This window comes from Chlamydotis macqueenii, chromosome 12 (assembly GCF_036417535.1).
Source record: "Chlamydotis macqueenii isolate bChlMac1 chromosome 12, bChlMac1.mat, whole genome shotgun sequence".
Taxonomy (NCBI): Eukaryota; Metazoa; Chordata; class Aves; order Otidiformes; family Otididae; genus Chlamydotis; species Chlamydotis macqueenii.
Window position 1 is genome coordinate 22,115,989 of NC_141567.1, and position 26,537 is coordinate 22,142,525.

The following is a 26,537-nucleotide window of genomic DNA, read 5'->3' on the forward strand; positions in this document are numbered from 1 at the left end:
GCATCTTCAAAGAATTTACAAACGTATTTAACAAAGTTGAAAAATATTCTTTAAGCAAACACAGAAGTGACAAGAACTTGTTGAGAGCACATTTGAGGTATTGTAGTGCTAACACCCTCGTGTGTCACTGCCTACAGTTTGCACGTTGATAACTTCAGACAAGTAAACATCACTGATGCAGAAATTCAGTGCATAGGAATGGCACAAATAGGAGAAACAAGGTTTCGTGCTGATTTCCAGGCGGAACCTGTTGTGATCAGAAGGGTTTTGAGAAAACGTACAACTTCATGTACCTTGGCCAGTGCACAGACACGCAGCGAGTGCGGGCTGGTCCCTCAGTTGATGGTGTAAATAAACTGTCCCCCTTCACTCCTGACCTGTGCTCTGCTTTTCCCTGTTTTTCCATGATGTGTTAGAGGAAGCAATGTCGTGAGGCCTGTGAAGCCTACGGACTATGCAAAATTCCAGCAGAATAAGTGATAACCTGTCCCTGTCATTTTGGACAAAATCGGTTACTCCTGGTTAATTGGTTGTCTACTTTTATTTTCTGCACAGATCTTTCATGTTGGATGTTGGCATCAGTGGAAGAGTAAGTGCCTTTCAGACCCGAGAGCAGCCCTCTGACTGCCCCTGCCTGTGTAATCCCCATGTAATCGTGGCTTTCCAGGTCTCTGCGCAACCTGAGTTCACGACAGTTCTGTAAATTTTCTTCAGAAACGTAACTGAAATTGGAATTGCACTCCCTCGATGCCGGCCTGATCTGCCCAAATGCTCAGGCAGGTTCTCATCACAGTATTTTCCAAACTGCTTGCGTGGATACCTCACCAAAGTGCTCAGGCTATTACTGGAGACATGAAGGGTTCCTCCAGTCGGAGGCAAGATCCTAAAATGCTGCGGAATTCTAGGGAGCAGAATTGTAAGAATCCAAAGGGAAGAGCATCCGAAAATGAGTGTGTTGGACTGGTACCCTGAAGTTTTGCCATGAAAACAGCTCGGGAGCATCACTGACTAGGATGATTACAACAAACAACCATATATATATGTATACATATTACAAGTGAACTTTGATTTAATTGGATACATTCAATTCACAATGATTAAGCAGAAATATTTTCATTTTCCAAGGCTGGATATTTAGGAAGTGGAGTATGTCCAACCACTTCTCTTTAGCAAGAGACAAACCATGCTTCACAACTCTGATATGGAGCTGCCCTTCCTTGGGAATTTGGATTTGGGACTAGGTCTGAGACCAGTTTCTAATTTTAATTACTGCTACCAAGATAAAAATTACTCCCACAAAGCAGATAAAAATCCCCCCACGTAGATCAGCAGCGAATGCCTCTTATATGCTTATATGGACATAGGCCTTGTGTTGATCTCTGCACCATGTAAGCCTCTGTTGCTGGCCCGTCTCCGCAGGAGTGAATTTCATCCGGAAAGCACAAGGGAAGAGCTTCAGATTAATATTCTAGGTTAGGATTTTAATATTGAGTAGCGTACAGGTCAGGTAAATAGTTTAAAAATAACTGAACATTATTGCTGTGCGGAAGTACAGCTTTGTCTTTTTAGCGTTTATCTTAGTTTTTCCCTTTTGTGATCGTATTCTGTTACTAAACATCACCACTGCTGAGTTGATTCCTTGCTGGTCAATTAGTAGCTCCGTAAAACTTTAAGAAGTTATTTAAAACGGCTTCAGTTGACATTTAGGCAATTCAGGGATTGTTTTTAATTTTCAGATGAGCCATTCTTAAATAATGGCTGTAAGAAGTGAGTAGCGCTGTTACACGCTAATTCAGCACTGAACCCATTAACTATCTATGCGTGCCATTCTGTAATTATCTCGTGTATTTTCAGTTAATTAGGCAACATGATTAAGACAATATGTGTTGAGTTAACAAGTCAGTGCATCATCTCACTACAATTTAATCTAGGAGAGAACTTGACCTGGAAGCCGTACAAAAAGAACAGCCGTTTACCCTTCCCACCCGCAGGGTCCCAGTTTTGGATGTGAGCAGCCCGATGTTGCATGGAAAGAGGTCAGTTTTGAACTTGTCTTCTACACAGATTTTCTGCTTTTAAATGTGAATTCCGACTTGAGGCATACAGGCTTTATAAAATGGTCCAAAAAATAATTTCCATAAAAACTACACGACGAAACGAGAGAGAATTCTTCACTTCTTACTCCATATTGGTCAGTTCATACTTATCATAGACGTCATTTTCTTCTCCTGGCTGAGTATCTGAGTGATGAATTTCAATAAAAACAACATAGATCATTGCTCCGAGTACGCCTCCCAGCATAGGTGCAACTATAGGGACCCACCACCAGTTATTTCCAGCCCTGCAAGACAAAAGAAATGCACAAGAGTTATTGTTACTCCAGTGAACGCCCTGCCTTCTTTAGCAGTGAAGGAATATGGTGGCATGACGCTTGCTATACTGTGGACCTTTCTGTTTTGTCTCACATTTCTGTAGGTGGATGACGCCGCTGTCCGTCCTGCCCTTGTCGTGACTGAAATGCGAAGGAACAGCCTCCAGGCGTGGTGGTCTATGTGCTGTACTCGCACCTCGGGCCTCTTTATGGGGTCTCTCTTTGGGGGCAGGGAACAATTGCTCCCTCGTGGAAAACAGGCTTCCGTGATTCGCGACAAAATGAACCGAGACATAGTTATTGCACGGCAATCTTGACTGATGCTGTTGCCAGATGGTCATGAAGAGGTTTTCAGGAGTGATTAATGCAAATATACGTTGCAAAAAATGGGTTCTCTCATCTGCATGGAGATCTGCAGGTCCAGGCCCGCAGCAGTCAGGCGGTGTTCCTCCTGACAAGGGTAATGGATTGTACTTGGTTTTGAGCACATTTGCCTTGAGGAATGTAATAAAACACAGGGACTGTGGAGTGGATTATGCTTGCCTAGAGTGGTCAGGGCTCAGATTCCATGATGTAGTGCCTTTGTGTTTCAAATGTTGGGTCTCTGGTAAGAGGTAAACAAGTGTCTAGAAGTTTTATGCACCTAAAACTCAATCTTTCTTAGAATTGTTGTGTTTAGTAAGAGAGTCCGGCATGTTGGCTCTGCCGAAATCTTACATTCCCTTTGCACAGCTACTAGGACTTAATTTTAAAGTGTAGATTTATGAACACTTTTAAAGCAAAAAAAAAAAAGTCCACTATTCAAAGGTATAAATCAAATACCAAACTCTTTATGCGGGAGCCCTGGGCTCATAGAATTGCGCTCCCTTTCCTGAAGGCCTGCGTTCAGACAGTGAATTACTGAGTACTGGTTTCAGAGCACAGATTTTCTTACCTGTGCTGGTGCATGAAGGTGGTTTGACTTGATAACACGCTGTATTAATTGAATATGGCAATCTGCAGTGAAAAACCTGCCGCCTCAATTTCATGCATATTGAAAATGGAGAAGTAACATTTTTTTTTTTCTCCCAGAAATACAAAGGGACAAATTCATCTGTGAGAGGAACTTTACAGGGAGCTGCCAGGGGAATTCTTAAACTGCAAGGATAATTATTCAGCACTCGGTTAGATAGATTTATGCAGAAGAGAACTTGTGGTTAAGTCACACCACAGGAATAGAACAGGGCTCACCTCCCGTTGCCCTGTTGACAATAATACTGTTCCTTGGTCAGAAATGCCTTGCTTGTGTATGTTTTGCCTTTGGAATTATTTAGATTTTGCCCCAAGGATATCAAATACCTCCTGATATTGTTCTACGGAGTCTGTTTGCTGTTGAGTCATGAATGTCTGTTAAGCCCCTGAATTTCTGGAACAAGCCCGGACGAAGGTTTTAGTGAATTAATTGTCACAACAAAATCTGTATCGAGGACTTGCACGCATTCCCTGGTGTGTGCCCACGTGTGTACGCGGGCGTGTAATGAAGGCCTTTCTCAGCAGGTTTCCCTCAGCCTGTTCCATGAGCTGACATGTGCCTTGCTGGCACCTGCGTGACCTTCTCCAGGTCATGGCCAGGAACTGCAGCAGCTGCTGTCAGCTGCACTTCAGACACCCTCTGCAAAGGCGACGGGTGTAAAGGCTTTACAGAGGGCGATGCCAAAGCTGAAATGGGATCAGGACGCGGCTGAGTTACGAGTTTCCGTGACACTCAGTCCTCCTTCATTGACACGGGAGCAAGAACTCTTTGTGACAAGCAGAGATAGCTTCGCCGAGGTAACCTTACAGCTTTGTGGTGGAGTTAGCGGGGAAACATCCAGCTACGCCTCTGTCATCATCGGGTGGTTCTGCTGTTGGGCAGAGCAGGAGGGAGGAGGCACGGGGACAGGCCTGGCAAGCGGCACTTTGGGTAACCACAAAAATTTCTGGGAAACTACAGCGTGCAAGCTATATGGACGGGGACCTTTGGCCCATTTTGGACTTGGAAATGCTTTTCTCACCTAGCCAACTGCTGCGGGACGGTGCAATAACAGTGTTTGCTGTAAGAAATGCCAGGATAATTCAGGCGTTGGGCAGGGTGGAGGGTGTCCAGCAAATGTTCCATGCTCTGGGAAGAATGCAACGTATTTCAGAGGCCGCTTCGCCATCTGGATCCCAGCGGAGACAAGAGGTGTGTCTCCTGACCGTTCCCACTGACGGTGAGAGCTCCGTTACGCTTGTCAAAATCCACTGTCTGGTATTTGTACTTCAAGCTCTGGCTGCTTTCTTGCTACAGACAAAACTCCACTGCCCTCGAGTTTTCTTAAGCTTATTAGAGTAGCATGTGCTTAAGAAAGACTCCTGTTTATCTCCATTGTTTTAGGAAAAATTGTAAGGAACGCTTAGGTCTCTAAGGTCAGCAGCTGTCTGACGATGGGGACAGTTGCCGTCTGTGACACCCACACGCAGCAGGCTGAGGAGCGGTTTGCAGAAGCAGGCTGCAGTGCTGACGACAGCTATCGCGTGTGAAACGGTGCCCTCGATAGGGCTCTGGAGAGCCACCTCCTTTCCAGCCGCAGTGGGTCAGAACCGCTCCTAATGGGAGCCTTTAACCTAAACAAATCCAGAGGCACTGGCTAGGGGAAACCACAGCGTAGCCTGTGTCCTCTGGCTTGATCCGCAGAGAAACTGCTCCTTCAGGTGCAAAATGTAATGGCATCGACATTTAGAACACGCCTGCTCAACTGCCTCCCCACCCTCTGGACAACTCCATGGTCCAGCAGAAGACCTCCTCTCCAGCCTGCTCACAGTTCCCTGCCTGAGAACATGATAAAACCAGAATTCACTGGGCCTGCAAGCACAAGGAAGTGGGTAGAGGGGACCTTCCCTGGGTGAACTGATGATCTCCATGTCTAGAGCATTTGTTTAGGACCACGGCGTTAGTCTCATACCTCTATCCGATCTCTTCCAAAGGGAGTTTTCCTGGGGCTCCCTGGCTCTGTAGGCAGCACTCCAGCACTCACGGACCCGGGCAGAGCGTGACTCGGACACCTGGTGAGACGCTTCCACCCTCACTCAAGTGAAAGGTCAGTGTCCCTTCCGTGTTCCCTACTGCTCAGTTTGTGCAGCGCCACTGAGGAGGCTTCGTGCGTAGGTCCCAGTTCCTGGGCGTGCCTTTTACTGGAGAGCCTGGGCACCTGCCTCAAGGCTGTGAGTTCCAGTTAAGCTGAGACGTCCAAGGCTTAGCTGCCAACTCGTCCTGCATCACTGCAGTCACTCATGAGCATGTGAGGCCAGCAGAGCATCAGGCGGTTCGGGATCCCAGCTACAACCATTCAGACTTCTCCCGTGGCCTGCAACTGATCCAAAGCTCCCAGCTACCTAACAGAGCTTCTTCCTAAGTCCCACCTGGATCTGTGCTGCAAATACATGAGAACAAATTCCTGTCATGTCATTCACTGAACTTGGTAATAGCTGAAGGTGGGGAGGAAGCCTTCTCCCTCAATTTATACATCCCTGAGACTGCTCTAAGTTTATTCTGGCAGTGACCAGATATCTCATATCTCTTTTTTTTTTTTTTTTTTGTTTTTTTTTTTGTTTTTTTTTTTGTTTCCCATTTTGATATTCCTTAGCATAATCTTTAGTGTAGGGATGCATTCCCATCCTGAAACTAACTTAGGGAAGAGTCTGTATTGGTACAGATGTAGAGTTTTCTTGTAATTTCTTAAATGTAGATGACAAAGACCTTACTTTTGGAGAGGAGGGGAGTTCACAGATATCCTGTGACTAGACCATGGTACAATCAGGCTTCCAAACTTTTTCAGCAACATAACAGCCAACTTCATAATACATTAGAGATTCTAGCACACCACACTATAACTAACATCACAGTCAACAACCACTGATGGTTCAGTAGCCGTGAGAGAGGAGAATCCTAGGTGTGGGCTGTCCCTGTGTGCTGCTGGTCTAATAAATAAATAAATAAATAAAATTTACAGTCTAATGGTACACAGCTGGGGAGGAGAAGTTTGGAGGTGAGTGGGTTAGAGAGCCGCCCTCCTGCCCGGGGCTCACCAGAGCCGCGTTACGTCCGAGCTTTGGACCTGGCCTGTGGCGTGACTGCGCGCCCGTTTCTCCTGTGCCCTGTGCCAGGTTTTTTGTATGAGAAAAGCTTTGCTGCTGCTCTCCTCTACTAACGCACGTGGTTTCTGTGATGGAAGTCATAGTAAATAAACTGAGTTTATTTGCACTTGGTGAGGTAGCTGAAACGAAATCTCTATTAACCGAGCTCTCTAGAGGCCTGCAGTACTTCTGGGGGTTCCTACTTGTAAATAACTGGAAAAACAAACTGTACAAAAATAACCCAGCAGATCTACCTCCCGACGACAGATCGCTCCTGCTTGGCTCTCCCAGAGCGCCTCTTCGCTGGCTGTGTGTAAGCGGGGGGTTGGTGCGCAGCTCGTTAGCTGCGCGCTTGGCCAGCCGGGAGCGTGTGTGTGCGTGCACACACGCATGCACCGGGGTTCCCGAGCGTGCTTGGAAATGTGGGAACGTGAAGGGAGCTTGCTTTCGCTCACTCCTTTGCTCCCAGGCAGGAAGTGGGGCTTTTAGATTGCTGTCTATTTGTGCAGTAGCTCAGCAGTAATAATAAGCTAAATCAATCTGATATGTCTGCGTGTTTTACAGCACCCAATAAATATTCCCACCTAACTCTTTCACAATTTCTTTTTTTTTTTTTTTCTGAAAGCTGCAGGATGAGAGAAGAAAGCACCCTTATATTTGCAGTGACCTTTAAGAATCTCTAATATTTTGGGAAGGGTCTGCTTGAAGCAATGATTGATATTAGAGGTAATGCGCATTTGGTCTGCCCTAGGAGCAGGAAATCCTTTTTAAAGCCCGGTTCCAGGAGGATGTCTGGCTTGAAGTGCACGAATAGCTTCTTTTGGAATGCAAAGAATTGCCTGTGTGTCTATAAAGTATGAGTTGGTACCACGTAGGATCAGGATCCTGCTTTCCTAGGAAGCAGTTTTAGCCAGGAGCACTCAACCTCAGATCCAGGCGTACTTACGTGAATACTTCCATCCCCCATCCCGCGACGGCTGTGAAGAGCCTTGGGCCCAGGTCCCTGGCCGGGTTCATGGCACAGCCGCTGTTCATTCCCAGGGAGCAAGTAAGAACAATTATCAGGAGTCCCACGGCAACTGGCTCCAGGCCCTTTGGTACGCTGTTATTTCTGGTGTCAAAAATAGCAAATATAGCCAGGAGAAGAACAGCTGTTGACATCACCTGGCCAATGCAAAGAGAAGAATATTGCGTAAATACATGTAGATTCCTTCCAGTAATGAAAAGAGGGGCCGTGGCAGCCCCGTGGATTGTGGTGGCTTAGCACTGGCATTTAGATTTATCCCGCTATCCAGAGTAGCAAAATTTGGACACGCTGCCTCTTTGCTTCACAATAATGAGAAGCTTTGATATCTCCACTGAAAGAAAAAGACAAGAAGTGTGCTGGGGATGTTTGGAAAAAAGTCTGCAACAAGGTGGTGTGGAAAGAACAGAGGATTTAGAAGGCAGCTCCTGTGTGAGGTCTGGTGCTTTTTTTCCACATTTTCTTCCTATCAATTTAACAGTTCCACTTACTTAATTTTTGGTGGTTCTGCTATGCCAATACAATCAGTTTTATTGATACAAAAGTTTTATGTGACTGTAGCTCACACGGATACCTTAGACAAAGTACGCACCTCCTTATCCAGGTATTGCATAATGTAAGGAAAAAAGTCAAAAGCTGAGAAGCTAAAAAATTAGGAATTACCTAAAGGTTGCATGTATAACTGTAATGTGAACTCCGTATTGCATATGCTAATTGGAAAGTTTCTTGGAATTACTTTGATGGAAGTGCTGCTTTCCCTAAATCAAACTCTTTGTAAATGTTGATTTTGCTAATAATTAACTTAGGGGGAAAAAAGATCAAGGTTGGAGCGATGACAAAACATTCCATTTCTATACTCATTTAAAGAAGTTTAAATTTGGAAGTTCTAAAAATTATTTTTATTTCATCTGGTTTTAATTTTATTTTATAGCATCCATGGGCAAAAATATCTTACGGAAAAGTCTGTTGACTGATCCAAAGCAACAATCAGAATTGTTTTTCTTACAGAATTTCCAAACAATGTTTGGATTTTTTTTAAGCCAGATTTCACAGTCTTCAAGTCCTTTACATAAGGAATTCCTGTGCTCCATCAATCCCTAGTTTTTCATGGCTTCCTTATGCAGTGTTTGTTTCATGGATGCCTGAAGATTTTTCCAGATTCAGTCATTTGAAAAATAACAAATACCACGATTCTATTTGCAATGAGAAGGTTGGAGAGGCGGCTTATGGTCGCAGGAAACTCAGTAACCCCTGCAAACAGCATGGCACTCTCATTGCTGCTGCACGCAGTGACGTATGACCAAACCAGTGAGACTCATCATACACGTGAGACATCTCTGTATTTTTCACTGCTTGGTTTTACTGTTTCAGTATGTTTACTTTGTAGACTGAAGACAGCAAGCGCACTCACCTGATCTGCAAACCCATTGATGAGGGACAGGTACGGAGCCGGATACGTTGCAAAGATGTGCGCTGTTGCGTTGGGGCCTGTGACTTCCAGCGTCCCGTTGCTGTACTCCATTAAGGCATCTACAGAAAACAGCCGTTACCTGCTTGCACTTCTCCACAAACAACGGGCTTTCTGGGACTAGAATATCCGTGATAGGTCTGTGCACTTCCCATCCTCAACTGAAAGTGATCTTTTTCTTTTTCTGGGAGCATAGTTAATGGGTTTGAGGTGATACACCCTCCTATCTCACCTCCCCTCCTCTGCCTTGAAGTACTTGTTTGATGTATTGCAGATTTCAAAAGGGGGGTTGGTTTTTCCCCTGCTCCATACTCCAAACTCAGTGCCCAGGAGCATTTTCTGACTGTGAAGCCAGTTGTGTTATTCTGTAAGAGGTGCTGGATTTGGCACGAGGCCCCAAAAAACCCGTAGTGTCCTTATCGAGCTGTTGTGGAGCCCCAGCCCCCAGGAATTACTGTTATTGCAACGACGACTTCTGGGGATGAACTCTCCTGAGAGACCTCCTCTTCTGAAGGAGTTTGACTTTTTTGCCCTGTGTGGGCTTTACACCCCGCTGTTATGCTGGTCATCCAGGATGAGAGGGGACAGGCTAGCCCCCAAACTCCAGTTCTCAGTATATTTAGGTCAGTGTATTTTTATATATACTGTAAAGATTTGTGTATATTGTAAATACATGTAGATTTATGTTCATATATTTAAAGTGTATTTTAAATAGTGTAATATGACTTCTGTCTCGGAATAATTGCTGCCTTGCAAGCCCTGAAATGTTAAAAATAGAAAGCCACTGAGATGAACAATTCAAAAATCTGCATAGCCAGAGATGAATACCAAATGCTATGTGTTTATTTGGCTAGCAGATCCAGGGATGAAGTGATACTTGTGAGTAAAGGCACAGCTCCCCATCTCCCGTGGAAGAGAGGAGGAAGACAGGAACAACAGCCCGACATTCCCTGTCCTGGCTCCCTGTTCTAGACCACCCTTTGGCAGAACAGTGAATCCACCCCTGACCCCACGTGCGTGTTGGCGTGCTGCTGCCGCTGGCCACAGCCCCCACAGCCCTACTCCTGGCTCTCTGGCTTAGGAGGACTTAGATTCTGACCCTCAAGAACAGGGGTAATCTCTTTTTTTTAAGTTTTTTTTTCCCCTCCCTTCTAATATGTGACCCCTTTATCCCTTTACCTGGATATCAGTGCCTTGGAGAGCTACCTCTCTAGGGTGGTCTGAAGTTTGGTCAGGAGGGACTTGATCTCATATCCTGTAACCTCAGCCGACAGAGTTGGTGATACTTGCCTGCAGGCACTTGGGTCAGGTCTTTAATGTTTCTAATTTGCTTGGAAGATGAATTGCCCTATATCCTGGCTATTAAGTAATTTAAAATCCTTACTGAGAAATATATGATCTCAGAGTATCTGTTTTCCCATGAATATTTTTTCTAAATTTCAGAACACTTTCTGGAGTACTAGTGTTTCAGAAAAGTTGTAGGATACCTGGAATGTCTGAGCCTTTTTTTTTCCTTCAAACTCTTTACGCTTCTGCCTGTATGTGTTATGGCTTTAGCTTCAGTCCTGTCGCTAGCCCTGTGTGAACGGAGTCCTCTCCCTGCTTGGCATTCATTGAAAAATTGGGGACTGCCTGACCTCTGGTTTGTCCTGTGAGCTTGTCTAAGGTGTACTCACCGTAATAAACCCCAAAGACAGCCGCTGCTCCAACAAACGCTCCCAGGAGTTGTGCTAATATGTAAATCGGTAATTTGGTCCATTTTAATCTTCCAGTCATGCACATGGCTAATGAAACGGCTGGGTTTATGTGACCACCTGAAAAATAAATCGTAAAATCAGTCATATGAGTGATTCAGATATATGAGAACAGGTGAAGGATTTGTAAAGGTGTGGGCACCTTTGAGCACGAGAGGAGGACGTGCTTTTCTAGATGTTGCTGCAGTATATAATCTGTAGATCTATAGATAACTTCTCTAGAAGAAGACCAAATCTACCCTGTCAGTTGTGACGAGAGGGTCCATTGTTCTGCACAGATTCTCCCCTCAAGGGCTTTGGCTTTTTACTTTTAAGGGAGGATGGGGCAGCAGAACACTCGTTCCGTTTAGCAAGCATGTATTAAGATTAACGACTACTGCTGGTTTGACCATATGTCTTGAGGCAGATCTGGAGTACCCTGGATTTAAGTCAAGTTTATGTCATTGTCTTCAACCTAGGGTTACATGGGAACTCAGTTTTCATGAACATAAACCAAAATAAGGTTAGGGCTGTTCAGCTTCACGCTGACTGCCGGTGAGCTATGCCCAGATGGGATCTGGGGACAGCAGTGCGCAGTTCTTTGTCGCACGTATTCATCATGCTCTTACACCCTCCAGAAAGGTCGACGATAAGGAAACTGATAAAGTGGCTGTGCTGAAACACAGAGTTCTGTTTCCTGTGGAATTTTCTTCCTTTGTATTTCAGAGTAGCTACACCTAAACTCAGGCCTGGAAAAGATTTCAGCAACACTGAAATTTGTTGTGACAATTTTAGTTTCTAAAATACACTTATTATTATGTCACATGCTCGCCACTTCCCTCAACATCTTTATCAACATGGAAAAAAACAGTGTTACATGCTTTTGGAAAATTTCATTTTTTACAAACATGCAATTGCTACTTAAGAAATGCAAATTGCCCAATAAATAAACAGATGAAACGGTGCTCCACATAAAAGTACAGTACACCCCAAGTTTGCAAGGACATAGCAGATCCATTGCTTACCTTCCAGGTGAAGTCTCATTTCAGCCTGCATGGTTATCAGATAAAATGGCCTTTGTCTTAATAAAGTAACGCAAAGAGCACGACCTTTGTCTGTGAAAGGCTAGTGCTGGAGAAAGGGCCTCTCTGTATGGCTTCTGTGTTTGCTTGCACTTCAGGTCAGTGAGGCACTACCTTATGAAATCCAGGCACCTTTGATACGTAATGAACTGACAAACACAGATAACAAGCAGGATAAACCCTTCTTTGTATCATTTCCAAAACTGTGACCTAGTAGCACCAGTCTTGAATTAATTTTGAATTCCTCACTGGGTTTCGAATTCTTCAGCACAGAGCAAGTAGATGGATGGCACCTTATTTAACAGCCCTTCATGTGAATGTTGATAAATTGTTGTCTTGTCTTTTGTTCTTTACTTTGGCTGGAATGACTAATTTTCCTTTCTTTCAACACCTGATATTGTTCCCCACCTGTATATAATACAGGGTGATTATGATGGCCAGGACAAGTCATAATAATATTAGAGATGTCTGATTAACAATAAATCTGGAAAGGAAAAGTCTAGGTGAAGGCTCTCGTGCTGACATAGGGGAGTTAAAGGTTCTTGGTTCCTGTGCCACTGGTAGTTTCCTAGTTTGAAAAAAAAAAAAAAGTCCACTTTGGAAAGCGTGTTCCTCATTCTTTTGTAGTTGCAGTGATCAGAGTCATGAGTTAGTCTGAAATGTTAAGTTAGAAAAAATCATGGGCAGTTATCTAGATGTTGAGGAAAATTAGATGGAGGAAAAGCTTCCTGGAGTGTCCTTTCACCAAGTGTGCAGACTGTATATTTTATGTTACCATTAATCTAGAATTTCATAAAGAACTGATGCAAAATATTTTAGTAGTACTTAAACATGAGACTTTGTAGCCAAAGAGCCACAGAATTTGCTAACAAATTCTGTATAGGAGCTAATATTCTAAAGCGTCCACTAGTGATCAGATGTTGGCCAGTCATAGCCTGTTGAAATACCTGTTCCTGTTATTTCCCAGGGAAAATGCAGTGCATGCAGAATCCTTTGTCGTGGGAAGCACAATATTGCAACATCTGCCGCTGCTCTGCCCTGCTGGGACTGAACTCTAACGTTCTGCATAGCATAGATGAATATCCCTTAAAGATATTTAATGTAGGACAGGTCAGTGTCTTTACAGGGTTGTTTTTTTCATGATATTGCGTAGGAGGATTTTACCTGCCTACGTGTAAACCAAGAGCTGTAGTTTCAGGCTGTTCAGGTAACAGGGACGCACTGCTGAATTGCCTCTGGGGTACCAAGGAACCATTCCGCTCTGTCTCAGCAACAGAAACAAGACTGCCTGGTTTGCAGTACCTTCAGCACTTTCTAATGTGAATGTAGAAACCTCCTCGTGCATGGTGTCTCTGTTAAAGACTTTGTAAAAGAGAAGAGAAATGGCCACAGTAATTTCTGCTCCAGCAGAAACTTATAACGGCCTAGTTATATCTAGAGATGTCTGCCCAGCTTGACTTTACCCTCTCTAGGAATGGTAAGGAACTCCCCTGAGAACTGGAGTGCAGGGACACCGTTTGCTTTAAGTGGGAAATAAAACTCCACATACAACATGGAGTATTGTGTATTATAACACAACACTGTGTTATTACAACCCATCATTTTCTATTTTAAAGGGAGAATTTACATGTTAGAAGCGGTTTTGCTGATGTTCCTGGTATTAATTTGGCCAAACAGCATGGTGTAAACAGGAGACATGGCACAATAGAGCCTTAAATCCGTGACGATAAATGCTATATAAGACAAAAAAAAATCGCTTACCGGAAACGCCCCCAGACACATACACTGCTATGGTGACGGCCATCGCAAACCCAACGGACACAGTCGTGGGCCCTCCGTGGGCTCCTCGGCTGAGGACGGCCTGTCCCACACACCCACATCCAAGCGCCTGTATTTTGAAAGAGAAGTGTAAAACTGTATGTGTGACTGTCCAGTGTTATGGGTTAGTTTGCAACTCCTCCTGCTGTCCAGGTATAGCTGAAAATGTTGTTAAATAGTGAAGCAACGCTAGAATTGGAGATTAGTGGCACTGCTGCCTTTGCTGCAATGAACGTTTTGCTCTTTCTGTTCCCCCGCTCTGCGACCAGGAAGAATGTCTGCAAATGAGGACCTCTCTCTCCCCAGAAAAGAGTTTTCAAGTACAATGATGGGATACAGGTCAGAACTTGAAGCCTAAGCAGGATCTCACAGGCGCGACAGCAAATCTCTGCCTCTGACAGTGAAGAGGGAATTAATTCTGTGTGGTAAGTTTTCCGTTCCAGATTGTTGTTATAAGCAATGAAAAAAATTACTATAAACATTATGAAACACAGTTTAAAAAGCTTTTAGTGTTTAATGCTGAAACTCTGGAACGAGACAGGTTCCTGGAGAGTGGAGCGTGTGTTACTGTTATGCTGCCTTGATATCAAATATTGCTCTGTCAAAATATGAACTGTTAGACGTTAATATAGTTTACTTAAAATGGAGACAATAAATGACAAAGTTGGAACAGGTAGAATGATTCTGAGCTATGCAAGAAGAATCAAGACTCAGGGCAACACAAGTGAAAATAAGACTTATTATGGACCAAGGCAAAGAAAAGAGAAACTGGGGCAAATCCTGGTGAAATGAGGCAAATAATGTTTGTAGCTTCATAGATCAGAGAGATTTAAAATAAGTGGTTACTTACATTGCCGAAGTATTAATTCTCCCTTTGCCATGCTCAGCTAGTTTTCTGCAAAACCTTAGGGGAGGCTATGTTCAGAGGAAAAGGAGAGGGGGCCTGGCTGTGGAGCACAACAGCTTAGCTTCAAGCATTTGTTTAGGTCCTGTTAAAGTTGGTGGGAAAGATTTTCAAAGATACAAAAGGGCTTTCTTTTAAGATAGACTAGCTGACCCATTTCTGCCAGAAATCAATTTGTGTCTTTGAAAATCTCCTCTTAAAATATATGCCTAAGTGCTTTGCTGCATCCAGATATCAAATAACATCTACCGTCTGAAATCTCCAAGTATAATTTCCCTGAATCATACCATTTCTGGGATGTGACTAGATTTATCTTGAGCAACCTTAATTACTGTGATGTTCAACTGGATATATATATTATATATATTCCTCCTTTGATGGTACTGTTTTTTTTTCTTCCTATAAAATCATTCCATCTTAGCCAAGCAGTTGCTTTGGTTCATCTCCTTGCGTGGCTTTAGTGTTCTGCCATTACTGTGTGTCACCAACGACCGTACTGCAAACATTCTTCCTACCTATGCATATGTGAATACATAACATTTAGTTATTTTCTACACGCATATTTTCAGTAGCAAGGCAGTTGCATTCAGAAACTGCAATGTCATGGGAAAATCTCTCCCGCCTTAGAAACAGATTGTACCAAAAAGACCTGGTGACTGAGGTTTAAGCAAGTCCTGCTAGAACAGATGCAACTTAAACAGGCAAAATCATACTTTTGTTTCCATTATTTCCCCAGGGGTTTTACCTAATCCCAAAATGTGAGAGAAAAGCTCTCCATAAAATGACGCTCTTAACCAGGTTTGCGATGCACAGCATTTCTGTTATAAAAGTGCCCCGAGACCGTGTCCTGCACCCAGGTGCAGTTCTTGCCCGGAGGTTACAATCACGCAAGCAAACAAAACGCTGGCTGGTGCCAAAGTCTGACAGCTGTCGGGTTACGTAAGCGTGGGTGGTGGTAGATAGCGGCCGTTTATTGGGCTGTGTAATTGGAAGTTACAGTCCTGTATTCCCAACCGCAGCAAACCGCGGTGCGATGGGTGACACGGGCGTACGCCAGGCATTCCCTCGTCGCTGTCGGTGTCGTACACCTCGCAATCCCAGTGGTACGCACAAACGCGCACACAGGTATAAAACCAAACCAAAATCCATTTCCGTCGTTCACAGCTGAAATGACGTAGCTTTTTTAAAAGTTCATGTGAGACAATTATACTCATCATGTATTTATATGTTTAATTAATGTGGAAAGAATAAATATGCTGGAATTTACAAAGTTTACGATTAGAGCGCAAGTCTAGAGGAGGTGGACTGAGCATGCTTCAGCGTTCATTTCCCAGGCTTTTCCAGGGGAGCACTCCAGAAATCGCACCAAGCAAGATTTAGGGAGAGATAGGGCTGAGACGCAGAGCAGGTTCGGTAGGCTGCTCTGGGGTCCCGTGTACGCCAGGACGCCGGCTGCACTCAGGCAAGCAGTCAGATCGACAAGTGTGCACTCGCGTTCTGAAACGGCAGGGACAAGGTTTTGCCGATTCAAAGAAAAGGCCGTTCTTTGGAAAATATTATCCCTTTCTGTGAGGATGATGAAAAAAGTGAGCAGGAGCTGGGGAGATGGATATAGGAAAAGGATAAGGGACAGTAGCCACATCTGCGTATATTAACTCCAAATTCACAAGAAGAGGGAAGGAAATGACAGAGGCAGGCTGTGGCCTCCCTTCCCCGATTGCCAGAACTGAGGAGAATCATACAGAAACAGCTGCGTGGTCCTCTTGCATCAAGCTTCTGCTCTGCATGTCATAGGGAAACACGCAACTCCAGACACTCTATTTTTGTGCTAACCAGTCTCAGAAAGCTGAATCCACAAACAAAATGCATACAAGGCAGCTTGAACGTAGCTGCGCTGGCTTCTTGCTCGGCAGACGTTGGTAAGTGACTGCCTGCTCACGGACGATGAATGAACACCACTGCAGGCGCAGCCAGCGCATGCCCGTTCTGGGGCGGGAAACTGGGAGCTGAACCTGCAGCTCCGTCATGGTAATATTTTCTCCATCTGCTGTCATTTTGAGAAGGAGAGAAAAAAATTTTCTCATACCTACTGCAGCTAGGTTGACATAACTGGAAACTGTCACCTAATCATGTAATTACATGAGCAGCAATTTAATACCCTGTGAATCTTTGCTTGGCTGAGTTAAGATCAACTAGATCATCAGCTTGGAACTACATATTCTAAGTTTCTAAGCCAAGCTCAGCCATTAGCTGCACCCACACAAACTCGCTGACTGACGCAAGTGGAGTTGGTGGGAGTTTAATTTACAGTAGAACAGAGCCAGGTCTCCTTATCTTCTCTTGTCCTAGCTTATGTTACCAGGTTTTCATCTTAGCAGTTGTCCGTAGCCTGAGCTGCTCAAATTTACTGGAGTAGCTTCAGTACTGGGTTTTTGTTCACGAAGTAGGTAGATTACTGTCATAAATAACACATTTGGGTGTAGAATAGCTGTCTGCACATTCTCTGCCAAAAAACTTCCTTCGTAGTCGTTAGATCCTTGTCTTTGTCTGGAGTAAGAAGGCTAATGTGAGGAAAGGAACACAACTGGCCTCCTATGAGAATAATGTTCCTCCTCGGAAGCTTGCAGAACCTCCTCTCTGTCCCACTCAGCCGGGAGACTAAAGATCATTTTGCCTCCATCGGTGCTATTTTCAAGATTTTTGCAAATGTTTGTAGTAGCATTTTTCAGTGTGAATAGGACCCCTCCACCAATTCACAATTTTTTGCCCATGAAAACGTTAGAGGGTTGTTTGCAGTTTACTGTAGTCTTGTACAGTTCCCCCGGTAATATTTCCATATACAGTTTGAGTGTTGCTTACAAAAGCAGTAAATAAACTTTTCAGATAAGAGTCTTATTACTAAATTGATGATATCCTTCTAAAGGTTTCTAATTCGGAGTGTATTTTACAACTAACTTTTACTTCCAAACTCGTTATTTACAAAGCAAGTCTGCTTAAGAATTTCTCTATTGTATTTCGTAACAAGGTGTTTTATAACGGACTAGAAACTCTCTCCATACAGAGCCATATTTTTGCTGGTTTTGTATCATGCAGGGCCTCAATTCAGACTGGGCTCTTAGCATTCTTTCAATAGGGACGGTAATGCTGACGGCAACAAAAATAGAGACGTGTTGTGGTTTAACCCCAGACAGCAACTAAGCACCACACAGCTGCTCACTCACTCCGCCCTGGTGAACTGGGGGAGAGAATTGTAACAGTAAAAGTGAGAAAACGCGTGGGTTGAGATAAAGAGTTTAACAGGTAAAGCAAAACCCACGTGTGCAAGCAAAGCAAAACAGGGAACTTGTTCACTGCTTCCCATTGGCAGGCAGGTGTTCAGCCACCTCTGGGAAGGCAGGGCTCCATCACGCGTAACGGTTACTTGGGAAGACAAGTGCCATAACTCTGAGCATCCCCTTCCTTCATTTCCCCAGCTTTTTATGCTGAGCATGACACCGTGTGGTGCAGGATATCCCTTTGGTCAGTTGGGGTCGGCTGTCCCGGCTGTGTCCCCTCCCAACCTCTTGGGCACCCCCAGCCGCTTGCTGGTGGGGTGGGGTGAGAAGAGGAAAGGGCCTGGGCTCTGTGTAAGCAGTGACGAAAACAACCCTGTATTATCAACGCTGTTTCCAGCACAAATCCAAACAGAGCCCCGCACTAGCTACTGTGAAGGAAATTAACCTTATCCCAGCCGAAACCAGCACAACACGTTAGAGCTGCTAAAATTCAGGGCATTAACTCTGCAAGAATTCCAGCTGCAGGAAATTCCTGTTCTTCCAGGAAAGAGCAATCTTCATCTAATTTCATGTTTAATATTTGCTGTCTTTTGTAAAATCAGACAGTACTTAATATCTTTGAGGTGAGATAAAAATACAGCTTACCAGTCAAGTTATTTTAAAGTACTTAAAAAGCACATGGCTCTTATTTTGTCATTAATTAAATATTTAGTTGAGGGTGGGGAGGATTTCTATACATTACAGTTTAATCAAACTTGGAGTAATAAAAAATCGCTGTATCCGTTCTTCTGATGATCTCCTGGGACACAACCAATATCCTCTTGGGTTCAAATGGATTTCCCTTTATTTTTTTTCAGACTCCCTATCTAATAAAATAAGGGTTTGAAAAAAAAACACAACTTATCATTTAGTTAATTGAATAGTATAGACATAAGCCTGAAAATGATTGCCATTTTGAAACCATTTTTTAATGACAGAAAGCATTACTACTTGAGACATGAATGTAAATTTAATAAGGCTTTGGCTGAATTGTGCATATAAAGCTTTTAAAACATATATAGATCTGGTTCAAATTGCTCTGTGGGAAAAAATACAGTGAAAATATTGAGGGACAGACTATGCTGTGTTACATACACTGATGCTTTTAAATTTTTATTATTGCTTTTGCACATGCAATAGGAGACAAATAAAAGCTTGAAATCACCTGGAGAGAATGCAAAGGTCTGCATTCTCTCGTATTTTATTATTATTAATATTGCACTCTTCATCCTGAGATACTAAAATGCTTTTATTTCCTGAATTATATAGGGCAACTGGCTTGAGTCAGTTGCTTCAGTGAAGATTACTTTTATTTTCTCACTCAGTTTTAGAAATTCAGGAGAGAAACAAAACATTTCATCTTCAAATACAAACTCTGAGGAGTGAAACACGGCCCCTTGCAAAGGGGCTAGGAAGAAGAGGCTCGGCAAGGGGAGAAATTCTTACCTAGTAGCTGCTTCTTCTAAGCCTTTTTCTGTTGGGGAAAAAAAAAAAAAGCTGAATGCTTTCAATAGTAAAGAAACCTTTGAGGAATGGTTTAGAGGAACTGAGTCAAGTCTGCCTTTAAACCTATCCTGGTTCTGGCCAGGATAGAGTTAATATTTACCTGAGCTGGGTGGAGAACTGAAGCTGGTAGCCCCTATGGCTGGGATAGTTAACTAATTAGCTAACAGCTGGGGTTAATTTACCCAAATTAGCCAAAGGGCTATTCCATCCCATCTGACATCATGCTCAGTATATAAGTGAGGAGGGTGCTGAAGGGAGGCCCTGCTAGTTGGAAGAGACTGGATGTGGAGATCTGTTGTGAGCTATTGTACTGTATTTGTGTTCCATCACTGTCTTGTTTTCTTCTGTCATTACTGTTAAATTTACTTTTTGTTCAATCTTAACCTGCGTGTTTGTTTTGTTTTTTTTTCTGGTTTTCTCTTGTTTGTCAAATCTCCTCCTATTCTCTCGGAGAGTGGGGGGAGTGAGAGAGAGACTGCGTAGTCTGGTCCCCATTGGGGCTGAACTACGACAAAACCAGACCGTGGATTGGAGAGCTCGCTAGAACTCACTTTTAGCCAGAACGGTTTATGGAAGTGTTCGATCCCAAAGGTATAAACTCACCGCATGGCATGAACTGCATTTGTTATCTTTTATTCTGTTCTCCAACTGTTTAGGACAGTTTTTAAAAGTTACTACTTTTATTACCTTTTTTAATTTGGCAAAACTTTTGAAAAAACAGCTGGTAAATTTGTGCCTGTCAAACGGAAATTCAAGTTTTGCACTTGCTGTTGGGTGTTGGACAGATGCAAGCCTTCTGTGAGGCTCAGGGACAGTGCCTGCACTTCTGTCCTCTAGGTGCAAACTTTCTGGAAAAAAGTGTATCTGCAGAAAAAGGTCTTGGAAAATTTAAGTTCAACTTACTGGAACCTCTTGGTTAAACAGTGAGAGCTGAGTTATGTGTTGGGGCTGATGTTGCGGAGATGAAGATAATTTTCTTTTAAAACTTTCATGCAACACAGAACATCTGAGTCACCTGAAAGTTTAAAATGTCATATACTGGAAAACTTAAGTTTGTATTGAAAACAAAACATTTCCTGTGACTTTTCAGAGTTATCTGCTGTAATAAACATTTCAGGGTAAAAGAACAATTAGGTAACCTTCCTTTCAATTCCTGCACACCGCTAACTATTCAGCTGAATCAATGAACGACTTCAGGGAAACAGAAGTGTTATCTAGGAAAAAAAAAATGTAATTGATTTTGATAATAATAAAATTATAGAAATCATACCAGTGTGCAAGAACATCCCCTTAACCTCAGCACAACTAAGGGTCTTGATTACTGGTTGTGATGATGATTTAATAAAGTTGCAAGAAAGAGGAAGAATTTGCACATTTTCAGCAGAATTGTTATCAAAATTTCATGCCATCAAAATATATGCAACTGGTACCTCTGCAGAAACAGAAGGGACTCTGAGTTGGTGACAACAGGGAAAGGAAGCATCTTATTCCCATAAAATGAGTGGGCTTGGTCTGGAAGTCCAGGATTAAATTCTGGGACATTAGACTCACGAGTTACTTAGGTTATTTACTGCTTGTACTGTAGCGTTGCTGCCAGAGACCCCAACGTACGGATCTCTGTCACATATGAGCTGCTTTTCAGAGGGCAAACATTGCTAAGGCCCACGGTATTTGTAGTGTTATATAAGTTTTTGAGTTACTCAATACAATGTTGAGTGACCTTTTTATCTAGCTTTGGCAAACTTAAGTTCACTGTTGAAGAGCTAATTACACAGGATTCTGTACTCCAGGAGATTCATTGCTGATGGCAAACAAGGCAGCTGTACGAAGCTACTACTATTTAATTTTCTACCTCAAACAAAACTTTCTGTAAGCAATTTCATCCTATAAAAAGAAACAGTGTCCCTTTCACTAAAATGCAGAACAAGTATTTGCTTTGATGAAACAACATCATGTAATGAGGATTCTAGCGCATGTTTGGAATAAGGGATATATGTTACTGTACAGTACTGTAGTTAACATGCACTGGAATGTAGTGCCACAAAGACAAACATATGGAAAAGTTGTTTAAATGTTAAACTTCTGAACTGAGCAAATCCATGGAATGTCGTACTTAAAGATTTTTCAGGCAAGACTGAACTCTGCAGCAAAGCAGGAGTGATAACTCCTGTAATGAAGTGGTCAGAATAGGAAAACAAGACAAAGCTGTTGATGAGCAAAAGATAAATAGCTTTTCTTCTCATTCCTCGGACTCCTTGCAGCGTGGGGTCTCGTGCATTCAGTTCTTGCTCATGCACTGCATCCTCTATGTGCACACAGACATTTGCTTCAGCGGGAGCTTTGCAAGAGGCTCCCCACCTCCAGCTGGAAACTAAACTTTGGGATAGGAATATATATACTACTCACTTGTCTTTATGTGGTACATGGAAGCCTGTGTTCGGTTTCAGCAAGGAAGCCTACGCTGCTGTGGACTCAGGAGATACTGGCTCCTGTGCAGCTCCTTTCTGGGAAACTGCATTTAGTAAGACGCTCTTGAGAGTGAAATTGAAATACAAACGATGTTAGGTGAGCAGTAGCCAGTAAAGGAAGCCACATGGCCCATTTGGCTTCTCTTTTTGGAACTGATCCAATTCAGATATACTTAATGGCCTAAGCCAGAGTGAATCCCATTTTGTTGGAGAGCAATACAGCCAAGTTCTAAAGAGGAAACACGGAGAGAAGCGTGATTCAAAGCAGAGAGGCAGTTGGATAGGTGAGTTCCAGACAGACTTACCGAAAAGTCACATAAAGAATCTGTCTGATCCAGCATGGCTTCTTGACTCTTCTGTGCTGGCACCCAGATGTTATCCCCCAGAGTATCCCGCAGGAGCCCCCAAAGGAAATGCACTGAACCAGGAGACATGTTGGAGAGCAAAAGGCTCTCCAGACAGCTCTTTCTCAAGGGAGGCCTCAGGGGAAGCCCCAGCTACGGAAGGCTGGGCTGTGCCGGAGACTGGGAAGCGTGTGTGCGCACTGGGCCCTCTGCAACCATGGCACCAACGGGTGGGTGTTCTCCCACCTCAGGGGCCTGTGGCGTAGGTGTAGGCTGGAGGGATCAGTCCCGCAGCTTGGTTCCAAATGCACTATGTAAACCCCACATTACTCAGTATCCATTTCCCAGAAACCAGTTGTATCCTAACTTAGGTTAAAACTGCATCACTCCATTTCTTTTATAGAAATCACATAAGGGGTGAAGTGCGGCATTTTCTCAGCTTGATGGAACCTTATAAAGTGAGTACAGCATGGTTCAAACAGTAACCAAAAGCTCTGCATAACCAAAACCACACACAATTTACACTTGGTTATGGACTGTACATTTTGGGTTTTCTGCCCCAATTCTTGTTCCAGAGTGCAATTAGAGAAGCTGTGCTATGCCTTGGGGAATGATTCAAGGCTTAATACCAGACATCTCAGGAGGGATTGCTTAGGAGCATCTCCAGTCTGATCCACTGGACTGAGAATCTATTAATGGTCGGCACATTTCCTGCGATTCTAGAGCTCACCTTCCACTTTAGTTTCATCTGAAAAGAATTCAGTTTATGTGTTCTGAGACCATGCTGCAAGGCAAACCACAGCATATTAGGTAAGGATGACCAAGAGATGTTATCCAAACTGTGTACCCAGTGACTGTCTCAACACTTCTTGTCTCAAATCTGTTCAACACTGCAGGCAGAGCCCTTCTCACCCCCAGGTGAAGGCTTGGGTTTTGCCTGATGAGCGATTTCACTTTCTAGATGTCCTGAAATTAATCTTACAGTTTGCACATTTGCCAGTTTGGAAAATAATGGTGCAAGGCTTGACAGTTACCAAAGATGGTAGTTTAAGCTCTCAACAGTATGTGATCTGTGATGTTGTCCTCCAGAAAAAAACAGAAATAGGTGAGGGTGGTGGAGCACTGGCCCAGGTTGCCCAGAGAGGCGGTGGATGCCCCATCCCTGGAAACGTTCCAGGCCAGGCTGGATGAGGCTCTGAGCAACCTGATGTGGTTGGAGATGTCCCTGCTCCTTGCAGGGCTGGAGGGCTGGATGGGCTTTAAAGATCCCTTCCAACCCAAACCATTCTGTGATTCTATGACTCTGTGATCTAGGGGGACAGAACTTCAGCTGGTTAACTTCCAAAGGTGCTAGGTTGGTCACAAATTTGGGTATGGTCACTTCGCACTGATGTCCAGACAGAGCCTGTGGGTACCAGAAAGGTTCGTCCCTGCCTTGCTCCCTGGCGCAGGTGCTCCCCGTGGGCTGTAAAACCCACCACAGTGATATGGAAAGGCTTTCAGCAAAGATCTGAATCAACTGTGCTGTAGGCCGTGAACTCTCATCTTGCTTTCACTTTGTAACATGATTAAGAGCTACTAATAGGATGGTGGAAGAAAGCTGTCACTTCTTTTGCATACAAGGTGTCTGTTTTTCAGGGATTTCTGCCCTCTGACTTAGCAGGGTGCCCCTTTCATTAGCTCCAATTTAAGTTAAGGGTTTCATATTTATCTGTTCTTAAGGAGAAACTACTTAATAGCTCACAGAGCCTAAAAGCAATAGCAATAAAAAAGAGCAGAAAAGTCAGCTTCTTCACAATAAAAGCTTTGTACTGCTGCTAACGTGCGCAGTATAAACATCAACTGAGGTATCCAAGCACTTGGGAAAGCTGCAATTTAGTCTTTGTGAGGCTCTTCTCCGCTTTAAGCCAAGGCTGAAACTAGACAGGGTAAAATTGAATTGAGAAACTCGGATTATCAACAACAATTTTGTAGCTTCACTTGCTACTATATTGATACGGTGAATATACTAGAAAATGGGCTCTGGGTTTGCATTTCCTTCTAGTCTTGCACAGCAGGACATTAAATAATAGCATTTGCGGTCTAATCTGTGCTTTATTACGTTTTCTTCACTTACTTAATTGTGTTAATGGAAAGAAGAGGATGATCTTGTGGCGAGGACAGAGTACTGGAAGTCAGGTGATCTGGGTTATATTCAGAGCTCTGCCACAGGCTTCCTGTGCAGTCTGCTGTAATCAGGTTTGCTAACATATGAAATGAAGATAATGACATTTCCCCTCCTTACCAGGGTGTTGTGACACTTAATTCATTAATGTTTGTAAAGCGCTTTGTGCCCCTTGCTTCCAAATGTGCTCCTTACTGTCAGGATGTCTTACGGATGGTACTAAAATGGAGAACAACGTTACTTTAGTGCCTGTGCACTGCAGTGGGCTGAAATGTAGGAAAGACCATCACTTTCGTGTATTTTACGAGCTACTGGAATTTTTTAGATTACTTACTTGAAATTTAGCTAATACAGTTAGAGTTGTAAAATACACTATGTCAGTTCCATGCCTGCTTCCTATTTTTGTCTGTCATTTCATTATGATGAAATATTTAGCAATAAGCAAGACTGTCTTTTTCAGACTAAAAGAAAGAAGAAAGAGTTTGGCACAAATACTCTAACTGCTTGACTTCCAGCTCTGCTACTGAGCCTGCTCTCTAGCCTAGTAAATCACCAAGGAGCTCTGTGTCCCAGTGCAAAATGCACAGAAAAATTGCCCAAGAAATTAAGTTTTAAAAATCTGGGAATATGAAAATGGGAAGTTTTGGTATTCCCCTAAATTGTGGCAGCACTACAAGACCAAGCAACTGTACAATTTATGTAGTACAGTTGAAAACAAAACAAAAAATAGTGAACTTACAAAAATCTCTGAAGGTTCCGCAATGCAACTACCAGTAAATTCACTACAAATCCCACAGCTAAAGTTCTGTATTGCAGAGGAAAATAACTCGGCAGAAATCCTCTTAATGTGCAAGACTATGTTTGTTGAAGCAAATGGAAGCTGTGCATAGAAGTGAAAGTAGAATAAACTGCTGAGTGTGTTAGAAACAAAAGCATGAGTATTATTAACATTCATTGTGCATATCTGGATTTTTCAGAATTCCGCTCCCAAATGAAATCAAATGCTTATCAGACAATTGTAATACATAAAGCTATCTGTTTTTAACAGCCAGTGTTAATTACATGAGGTGAAGAAAGGAATTACAAACTTACCGTAAATAGAAGCAATCCATTCAAGGCTGCACAGCGTTTGTCAGGCAGCAACCACGCTGCTGGTACAGCGCAAGAAAAAGCGTACTTGTCCCTGTACAAGCACTGTCCAACATTAGATTAGGAGGAAGAAAGGAAGGCAGCTGACACTTACTATCAATATAAAAGTTCCCAGGAATTCCGAGAGGGCTTCTTTCACAAAGCTGTTCTTCAAGGCAAATTTCTCCTTTAAACTCCTTTTGCTTTTCTGGCTCATTTTGGCTTCTTCTGTTGCGCTGGTGTCCTAGTTACAAATACACACAAAATTTGTTCTGTATTCGTCCCCGCTCCAGCTGAACTTTGACACTTTTACTTATACATTGAAATATGAGATTTCATCTTGCACAGCCAGTGAAATCATCTGACTGCAGGCATTGACAGAACCAACTCAACATGCCCTAACAATTCATCATGAGTTTTCCATCCTGTGCCTTCTCTGACTACACTTCTATTTATACTGGTTAGATAATACCAGTAAGTTCACAATCAGAACTCTTCTTTTTTTTTCTTGCAGAATGGATTAATCATTACCTTTCCTGCTATGTTACTACTTTTTTTTTTTCCTGATAAAAATGAATAAAGCGTTGTTCCTGCCACCCTGATGAAGAAAAGAGAAACCACAAAGTATGGAACCAAAATGTGGGTGAAAATTTCTCTCTGACCTAGATTGGGATTTAAACCATGCTACTACTAGCTGTCCAAAAACTTTTCAAGGAGAGGTTGTAAAAGAGAGCGAATGCTTGTGAGAATGCTGTGCTCTGCCCTGTCAACAAAAGCTCTGGTCTCATCACTTCTGAGGGACTGCAGCGGCTGATGAGGAATCTTACCTTGATAGCACCTTGAATTTCTATATTGACTCGTAATGCTCTTTTTGGACTAAATGCCTTGCTCTCTAGTGACCTGACCTGTTTACGAAAGAGCAACGAGGCAGAATAGATTAGGAACATTTAATGCAATCTGCTTTGGTCCAGTGGCTCCCTATAATGCAGTATAGGCCTGGGGTGACTATACGTCTCCAGTGTGTTTAGCTTAAAAGTGCACAGGTGCTACAATATGAAGCATTATAATATTATTTTCCG

General features: G+C 43.2%; 1 protein-coding gene across 1 annotated transcript; it reads right to left on the bottom strand.

Moving 5' to 3' along the window:
* Nucleotides 1-1,051: 1,051 nt before the first annotated feature.
* On the bottom strand, nucleotides 1,052-25,874 carry AQP9 (aquaporin 9). Its single transcript, XM_010122248.2, has 6 exons — nucleotides 25,574-25,874; nucleotides 13,574-13,700; nucleotides 10,674-10,811; nucleotides 8,941-9,059; nucleotides 7,452-7,669; nucleotides 1,052-2,341 (listed from the first exon to the last, which is right to left on the bottom strand). Exons 1-6 carry the CDS (start codon nucleotides 25,673-25,675, stop codon nucleotides 2,179-2,181), a joined length of 867 nt encoding a protein of 288 aa, XP_010120550.1. The 5' UTR covers nucleotides 25,676-25,874; the 3' UTR covers nucleotides 1,052-2,178.
* Between the last annotated feature and the right edge of the window lie 663 nt (nucleotides 25,875-26,537).

What these genes read in the sequence shown, in the direction of transcription:
- AQP9 (XM_010122248.2), bottom strand. Translation starts at nt 25,675, where the DNA reads ATGAGCCAGAAAAGCAAAAGGAGTTTAAAGGAGAAATTTGCCTTGAAG. An exon ending in TCAATGGGTTTGCAGATCAG is followed by an intron (nt 7,670 to 8,940) that starts GTGAGTGCGCTT and finishes TGCATTGGCCAG; the next exon opens with GTGATGTCAACAGCTGTTCT. An exon ending in TGGGGGATGGAAGTATTCAC is followed by an intron (nt 2,342 to 7,451) that starts GTAAGTACGCCT and finishes TTTGTCTTGCAG; the next exon opens with GGCTGGAAATAACTGGTGGT.